This window comes from Bombus vosnesenskii, unplaced genomic scaffold (assembly GCF_011952255.1).
Source record: "Bombus vosnesenskii isolate JDL3184/JDL3185 unplaced genomic scaffold, Bvos_JDL3184-5_v1.1 scf7180000015799, whole genome shotgun sequence".
NCBI classification, from domain to species: domain Eukaryota; kingdom Metazoa; phylum Arthropoda; class Insecta; order Hymenoptera; family Apidae; genus Bombus; species Bombus vosnesenskii.
The window spans coordinates 92-9,476 of NW_022884156.1; the positions used below are offsets into that span (position 1 = coordinate 92).

The following is a 9,385-nucleotide window of genomic DNA, read 5'->3' on the forward strand; positions in this document are numbered from 1 at the left end:
TAACATCCTCCCCCCGTTGAGAGGGCACCGATCAAGTGATATGGTGTGCTGTTGTCCGGTGGATCTCTTATCAGACTTCGGGCTGTTGATTGGTTCGGAGTCGTCTGGAGTCGTTCTGCTCGGTAGTGGTACCATCCGCTTGATGCTCCGTTCGAGGGTGATGTTCCGATCCAGGGTGCTCGTTGCTGTTCGAACGATAGCCGTGCGTATGATGCCGTCCGCGCCGGGTTGAGCCTTGATGATTCTGCCCAATGGCTATTGCATCGGGGGGACGATGATGCCTTCTCGTATATCGTGACTGCCCTTGCTCCATTTGTTCCGGATGTGTAGCTCGTTGGGATACTCTCGATGCCACCGGCGCCAGAAATGTTGTTTGAGTTTCTGAATATGCTGCCAGCAGGAGAGACGGTTGGATGGCGTGTCCCTGAAATCTCGTTCTCGGAAACTTGTTAGTGAATCTCCGATGAGGAAATGACCGGGAGTGAGAACGAGGAGATCGTTTGGGTCTGAAGATATTGGCGTCAGCGGACGGGAGTTGAGCATAGACTCGATTTCGATGATGAGGGTGTTAAGGTTTTCGAAGGTCAAGAGCTCGTTACCGACGACACGTCTGAGATGTCGTTTGAAAGACTTCACTGCAGCCTCCCACAACCCACCGAAGTGAGGAGAGTTGGGAGGGATGAAGTGCCATTCGATCCGTCGATCGGCTAAAAAGGACTGGACCTGTGCCTTGTGATCGTCGGATTGCAGGAGATTTCGGAGCTCTCGTAATTCGTTGTTGGCACCAACGAAGTTGGTACCGTTGTCGGAGTAGATTGTCACACAGAATCCGCGGCGAGCGATGAATCTTCACAGAGCGGCAATGAAGGCCTCGCTGGTGAGATCGCTGACCAACTCGAGGTGGACTGCTTTGACTGCAAGACACACAAAGATTGCTACGTATACCTTGATTTTGCGTCGGTTGCGATCCTTTCGTTCCTTGATGTAAAACGGTCCGCAGTAGTCGATTCCGACGTTGGTTAATGGCCGAGACTCTGTTATTCGTGCAGCTGGAAGGTCGCCCATTATGTAATCCACTGGAGGGGGGTTGGCTCTGCAGCAACGGACGCACTTCTTCAGCGTGCTCCAAACTTGACTGCGGCCGTCGATAGGCCAATAAGATCTCCTTAGGGCGTATAAGGTAGCTTGAGTTCTGGTGTGGAGATTTAGGAGGTGTTCATGCTCGATTATGAGCGCGGTAACTGAGGATTTGGGTAGAATTATTGGGTGCTTCTGGTTGAAAGGCATCCCGTCCTTGTCCAGAAATGGATTCAGTCTTTGGAGTTTCCCTTTCACTGCCGAATTTCTGTCTGTCTGGAGAGCACGGATTTCGTCTGAAAAATAAGCTTGCAATAGTTTGATTAATCTGCTGTGTGCATTGGCCAACTCGTGCATGGTCAGAGGTTTGCCTCGATCCCGGATTTGTCTCCATCGAAGGCACCGAGCGGCAATTCTTATAAGCTTGGGCCAAGAGAAGAATCTCCCCAGTATGCTGTGGTCCGCCGGAGTCGCGGACAGACAGGTTGCCCTTTTCTGCTCCGGTGTTTCGTTTAACGGTACTGGGTTCCACGTTGGCCAGTATTCTTCAGGTTGTTGAAGCCACTCTGGTCCATGTTGCCAAATGATTGTTTTCAGGAAGTCTTCGGGTAGTTGGCCTCGAGATATGAGATCTGCCGGGTTATCGGTAGTGGGGATGTGACGCCAATCTGAGGCGTGAGTCTTCCGTTGAATTTCTGTCACACGGTTAGCGACGAAGGTTTTTAGCGTGTGGGGTGACGTGTTGATCCAATGTAGAACGACTGTGGAGTCAGTCCAATAAACGGTCCGAGCAATGTTGCTTGGCAAGGCTTGGAGGACCGTGGTGGCTAGTGACGCGAGAAGGAGTGCTCCACTCAGTTCCAGCCTTGGAATGGTTAGTGATTTGAGCGAAGCTACCTTCGACTTCGCAGTGAGGAGACGCGTACAGACATGACCATCCAGGGTGATGGTGCGAAGGTAAACGCATGCTCCATATGCCCTGTCGCTGGCGTCACAGAACCCGTGTAACTCAATTTCCGCTGCGGGATTGATTATCCTTTTGCGTGGAAACTCCACGTTATTCAATAATGGCAGCTGTGCGTAATATTTGCTCCATTCCGTGTGCACGTCAGCCGGTAAGGATTCGTCCCAATCAATTTTTAGCATCCAGAGTCGCTGGAGCAACATCTTAGCTCGAACAATTACTGGTGCCAGCAATCCGAGAGGGTCGTAGATCTTGGCCATTTCGGAGCTGATTGTTCTCTTCGTAATTCGAGAGTCGGCATTATCGATTTTGACGGAGTATAGGATCGAATCGTCGAAGGAATTCCAAACAACACCCAGTGTCTTGAAGGTTTGCGATTCGCCTAGTAGCAGCTTATCGTTTATGTCCTTCTCGGGAAGTCCTCGTAGCAGTTCCCGGTCGTTCGATGCCCATTTCCGAATGTTTAAGCCGGCTAGCTTGAGCAGTTCTGTGAGCTCCGTTCTCAATGATCGTGCTTCGACCCTTGTATCGACTCCTGTGAGAACATCGTCGACGTAAAAGTCTCGCTGTAAGCTCGTGGATATCGATGCCCCTCGTCGTCCGCCAGTTGCCTGAGGCAGCAGATGGCTAGATACGGGGCCGCTGAGAGCCCGAATGTCACTGTGTTGAGTTGATAAGTGTCGACTTCTCCATCAGCATTGCGCCACAAAATTTGTTGAAATTTCCGATCCTCCGGGCGCACAGGAAATTGGCGATACATTTTTTCGACATCGCCTGTAATGACGTATTGATGAGATTGAAATCTTAGAAGGATGAAAAATAAATCATCTTGTAGTTTCGGTCCCGTATGAAGTACGTCGTTTAATGAAACTCCGGTGGTGGCTGGGGCCGATCCGTCAAACACGACTCGGAGTTTTGTGGTTTGGCTGGATTCCTTGATCACGCCATGATGTGGCAGAAAATATCCATCGTCCGTGCAGTGGCCCGTGGTAACTTTCGTCATGTGCCCTAATGCCAAGTATTCCTGTATTACGGCGTGATAGTCGGCTTCGAAACGCTTATCTCGTTGGAACCGACGGCAGAGAGATGTTAGTCGCTTCATCACCATGGCTCTGGAGGATCCAAGCGAGGGAGTTGTCTCGTTGAAGGGGAGAGCGACCATGTATCGCCCTTCGTGGGTGCGTTGAACGTGATTCCGGAAATGTTCCTCGCACTGTCGTTCCGCTTCTGAAGTGTGCGCAGTGGTCGGTCCTTCGTCGATTTCCCAAAAACGGGCGAGATCCACCTGCAAGACCGTCGTGGACGCGTGAAATGCGTGTGCGGGTGGTTGCGAGGCTGGGCTCCCCCCGATGACCCATCCGAACCGCGTTTTTTGCAGACGCAAGTCGGTCCCGTTTGCTTGACTGATATCAAGTTGGCCGACACACAGTGACGCTAGTGTTGGCCCGGCGCTCAATAGCACGTCGATCGGAGCAGGTCTGTGGAATCTTGGATCGGCTAGTCGTAGATTTCTGGGTATCTGTATCGTTGACCGATTCACGGGTTGATCTGGGATCGAAGTCGATATGGTCGGTATGATGAGAAAAATCCAGGTGCGTTCGTATGTGCCGTCAACGGAGGTGATCGTGGCCGTGATGTAACGTTTCGAGGTCGTGGACAATGTGTTGAGTGTTCCGATTGGTTGTTCCGAACATTTCCGTTGGTTGAGTCTTAACGAATTGGCGAGTTTCTCGGTGATGAAGTTCATGCTAGCGCCGGTATCTAGCAGAGCTCTACAGCGGAACGGTTGGGTTCTATTGTCCAGTATGTTGACCTGTGCAGTGACTAACAAATCGTGGTGGAGTGATCCGGAAGGAGGCGAGGTCAATGAGTCTGTTTTCGGTGGTTCGGTCCCTAGCAAAGCCGTTTGAGGACGTCAGGGTTCCCCTAGTTGTTTAGGACTGGGGGAGGTATTTGATCCCGATGCCGTCGTTCGCGATGACCGAGATACACGTTTTGGGGATGTTCGCGGAGACGTTCGGGGAGACGTTCGGGGAGACGTTCGTGGAGACGCGGATGCCCGTCTCGATCGGTGTGACGACCGCGGAGTCGGTGAACTAGGCGGAGATCGACCGTTGGATGACCGGTCGCTCGACGATCGACCGCTCGGTGTTCGGCTCACACGTGTCCGTAATCTACTGTGACCATGCTCTTGATGTCAGTAAGTGTGGTGTCGCTGTCTACAGATGCGACATGACCCGGCGGAGCATTGATTGAGAGCGTGTCCCTTGCCTAAACTATTCGTACAGAGCGACGCCCGTTTGGCAGTGTCGAGACGCTCTTTGGGCGATTTCGCTTTGAAGACGTCGCAATTCCGTAGTTCGTGTTGTCTTCGACAGTCCGGACATACCGGCGTCTCGAGTGTCATGGTGAATGCATGACTTCGCGGCGCGCTCGGTCGCTGACGGTTGGGTGGTTCGGAGGCCCTTTTCGTCGCGGTAACTGCTGAACTTGTTCTATCGCCGTTTGTCCGTGTTTGCAAGAAGTCTATTAAGTGCGTGTATGACGGCAATTTCTTGTCTGGTAAGGTGCATTGCCATTTGCGAATGATGGCTGGGGGTAGCTTCCATGTAAGTAATTTGAGAAGAACGGTGTTTGATGTGATTCGGTCACCGAGGTTCTCTAACGCTTGGATATTTATCTTGACCGTCTCGAGAAAGTCGTCTATGGCTTCGGGTGTCTCTTTAACTATTTTCGGATAGTCGAAAAGCAAGTCGAGGTGGCGCATGCAGATTTGACGGTGGCAGTCGAATTTTTCCTTAAGCACGTCGACGGCGATTGCATAGTTTGACTCGGTGAGGGCTAACGATTGTATACTTCGCGCGGCCTTTCCGGTCAAAGAGGATCGTAGGTAGTGAAATTTCTGCACGGATGTAAGTCGCTCGCTTCGTCGATAGTGGATAAGAAGGAGTCGTAAAAGGAGTGCCAATTTTCGATGGCACCGTCAAAAGTAGGCAAGTCAATTTCCGGCAGTTTAACTGATGTCGGCTCGGCGACATTAGACGACTCGGAGCCTTGTGATTTCGACGACGATGCTGGTGTATCATCGATGAGGGTGTGTATTCGGACTACAAGATCGTCATATGTGTCGGTTACTTCGGAAACGCGCGCGTCGTCTATCTCGCCTAAATCTTCTAATTCCTCTTGTAACAATCGATATTGTTTCCACGCGTCGTCGAGTAGTATCATATAGGCCGTTAATCGGGCCTTAATCGGTTGTGTAGATTTTTCGTACTCATCGAGTCGTTTCGATACAGAGGTAAATCGACCGATTTGAAAGCCTCGTCTCCGATGCAAGGAGGTAATTTTCTCTGCGTTCTCCATAAGTATCGCAGTTAGAGAAGAAAATGCAATGAGCGAGCTTACCTTGTGGTTGTGAGTTTGAATGTTACTCGTCACCGTGTGTGTTTCGTTTGATGTGTAAGACGTGTTCTTACTGAAGTCGACCCTCCAGTTGTTGGCGTGAGGCTGCGTGATTATGTTGGATTCACGTGGCACTGTATGATAGTGGGTGGCACTGGTATGCACTTTTCACTTGAGGCGTCATACGGCTTTGAGGATCGAATGATTCGACCGGTTACGTGTCCACACTTTTCATTTGTCACTGAATCCGGCTCGAAGGATCAAATGTTTCGACCGGATGGGTGACAAAACTATCCACTGCCACTGATGATCCGGCTCGAAGGACCAAATGTTACGACCGTTCGCGGAGAGACGCGGTCGCGAGGAAAACGCGTCAGCGACAGGCGTAACAAAGTTCCGTCCATTTGACTCTCGTTACTTTTCAAGTGCACGCGTACCTACATGACGGAACTTCACAGTCCATTGCCTGGGAAACCAAGCCAGACAAAATTTTACAGATCTGGGTGCATGTATAAAGATACCGTTTATTCTCGTACATATTTCTGTGTTTTTTTAAATATTTTTCTATTCGACAATATCAAATAACAAAACCGATTGCTTCAGTCAACGCACATACCGCGCTTAATGTACTCGTTCTCGTCAAAAGTAAATTACCGAAGCGTCCTGTTTTGCGACCAAGTTTTCAGGACAGAAAAAATAAAAAAAAAAAAACAAAATCATATAAAAGCTCCGCTCCCCAGTGGCTTAAACCCGAAAATTGTATTAAACACAAAACATGTAAAGCGCCGACACATAATATAGTATGGCTACGTCGTACTGCCGCGTATCGGTACCTTTGCTTAACACATTATTACCAAAATTCACAGTTTATTGTGAATACCAAAATGTATTTGAAATTGTATCTTGGGTTAAATAAACATCATTAAATGCACTCGTTCTCGTCCGATCACGAAAGTTTAAGCAACGCTGGGCGCGAATAGTACTTAGACGGGTGACCGCTTGAAAACCCCGTGTGGTGTTGCCCTTTTTTGCTTTTCCAATCTTTTTTACTTTTCTGAATAATCTATGATCGTATCCAGGGAAGGAGAAATATATTTTTAGCATTACACGACTGTCACCATACGTTGTATCATTCTTTCATACACGTACAAAGAAAATGGCACACGTTTTAAAACTGAAAGGAATAACGTCTCTTGGTATGCAGAAATTTTATGATGCCAGATTAATATCAAAAGTTATTATTTTACATTTTCGACTTACTTTTGTACGAGGAATCACATCCTTTTGGCTTGCACCACGATTTTCGGTATACCCTGTATGTACTATCGTATGTATGTACTTATACAGCACAACAAAAATAGAATATTAATCCGTAGTGTAGTATCGTGCACAAAAAGGCCAAAGAGATATCGAGTAAACCATAAACAATGCCGCGAGAGCCGAGGCGTCGTCGGGTCCATCAATGTGTCGTCGGTCCTTCAATTGAATAGTTTCGTAGAAAAGGCCTACATGACCTTGGCCACGAGTGTTTACGGAACACGTGCGTGGTGGGCCTAAGAAAAGACAAAGGGATGCTAGGACAGTCAGTGTCAGTGGAGAAGTCAGAGAGTGTGAATCGAGAAGTCAGAAAGTGCGAGTTGCGTTGTCGATATAGTGTTGCTAGCGTTGTGTGAGAGTGTCGTCCGCGTGAGAGAGAGAAAGAGCGTTGGATCTGTTGTGACGAGAGTTGCGAGTTAACTATTGAGTTGTCTAGAACCATCGTTCTTCTGTTTAATCAACATGTGTACAATCCATTTATTGTAAATAAATCATCAATAATAATAATATTTTATTCCCGATACTACAGTAGGGTTGCTGGAAAAGTGCTTGCAACAGAGGTGTACCCAGAACACGAATGTAATTTAAAGAGTTCACATAAACACATATTCAATGTGATCGTGTTCTTAAATATTTGTGTAAGATCAGTTTTGAAAATTAGTTGAAAGAATGAACAACCATTACACTGAAATCTAGTTTGTTTTTAGGAGACAGATTTGTTATTAGTTTGAGGTTTTAAACGTGCAAATTTGTTAGCCCGTAAGTATTTCACGCATGATCTTTTAATTGCACGTTGTTAATCTCTTAGGTACGATGCGCCACTATAGTGGCTTTCAGTTCGCTGTGGAGTGCCGAAGCGTGCAGACGTGTCTCTAGTGCCCAGCGTAGTTCGAAAACAACACGTGTCGCCCAAACGTCGAAAGAGAACACAGCTAAGTGCCCCTTACCCCCTAGGGAGAAGAAAATCCCACGCACCTAACCCCAACACGAATACTAGCCTCACAGCCTCACGACTAGTTGTTCATTCCGAATTAACTAGCTCGATGATGGCCCAGCAACCGCGACCAGGCTCTCCGGAGCAGACTCGCAGCTACCCCGAGCTACCCCCCCCCGTGGCAGAAGTGTAGCAGAACTTTCCGCACTAACGACGCCAACACTACAAAGAAGAGGAAAATAGAACCAGCAACGCAAATAAACACACACAACAGGTTCGCCGTATTGGAATCCTCAAACGACGCCATGGAAATCGTAGAACCGCCATCAAACCAACACGCACAGAGAATCCCCCCTCCCCCACCAATTTTTGTGGACGACGTCATTGACATACAGACAATGACCAAGTCCCTAGAGAGAGATACCAGCAAGGAGGAATATAACCTTAAGATAAGCAACAACAAGGTGAAAATACTACCGACGAACCCAGAAGCTTACAGAAAACTCACCAAGACACTCAGGACCCTGAACGCCAACTTCCACACCTACCAACTTAAACAGGAAAGGCCTTTCCGGGTGGTCCTACGAAACATACACCACTCAGCAGATATAGACGAACTAAAATACGAACTCTCAAAACTCGGCCACGAAGTCGTCAACGTAAGTAATATAAGGCATAGAGTCTCGAAAGACCCGTTATCCTTATTCTTCCTAGACATTAAACAAAAACCGAACAATAAGGAAATATATAACATCAGTCGCCTAATGAACGCGATAGTTAAGATCGAACCGCCGCTCGTGAAAAAAGAAATAGTGCAGTGCAAAAGGTGCCAAAGGTACGGTCATACGCAGAAATACTGCAACCATACTTTCCGCTGCGTTAAATGCGCAGGCTCTCACTCCACTGACCAGTGCGCCAAATCACCGGAAACCCCAGCGAAATGCATCCACTGCCAAGGGGACCACCCTGCCAACTACAAAGGCTGCCCAGCATATAAAACACTATACACGAACAGGTACCCTAAGCCCAGAGCAAAAGAGGTATCCAACCAAACACCCAGCCCGCCGAAATTCACGACTACCCCAACCCCCTCAACCAACCAAACGCACAGTCCTACCAAATTCATCTCCACCTCAACCTCCTTTGCCCAAGCAGTACAAGGCATCCAAAATAACCCGAACAGCCAAAGGAACCTTCCCCAAAACAGTGACCCCAACCCACCAAACACAGACAACTCCTCAAGGCTTGAAAAACTAATAGAGAAACAATCGGAGCAAATAAATCACTTGCTATCGCTACTAACACTCATCGTGGAAAAATGGCACGCCCCGACTCCTTAAGCAATCAAGGCGCGAGCACTAGGAACGCCAACGGTCTAGCGCAACACAAACTGAACGCGGCTCTTCTTAAAAACCAGCAAATCGACGTAAAATCGTGTCGGAAACCCACTTCACTCGCAAGAGCTACCTGGAAATAAAGGTTCAAAAAGGACCATACCCACCACCCCAGCGGAAAGGCCCACGGTGGCACCGGAATAATAATCAAAGCAAGTATCAATTCGATCCAGCACCTCCACAACAAACGTAGTTAGGACTGTCATGGCTCAATCACCACAAGCGTATATGCCCTCCCAGACTCTCCATCGCCCAAAATGGACAATTGGGCAACAGATTCATAGTTGGTTCACTGTC

General features: G+C 48.3%; 1 protein-coding gene across 1 annotated transcript; it reads right to left on the reverse strand.

Annotated features, from left to right (window-relative positions):
- Window positions 1–255: 255 nt before the first annotated feature.
- On the reverse strand, window positions 256–4,448 carry LOC117241396. Its single transcript, XM_033507331.1, has 4 exons — window positions 4,328–4,448; window positions 2,800–3,934; window positions 1,112–2,725; window positions 256–847 (listed from the first exon to the last, which is right to left on the reverse strand). Exons 1-4 carry the CDS (start codon window positions 4,446–4,448, stop codon window positions 256–258), a joined length of 3,462 nt encoding a protein of 1,153 aa, XP_033363222.1.
- Window positions 4,449–9,385: the final 4,937 nt, after the last annotated feature.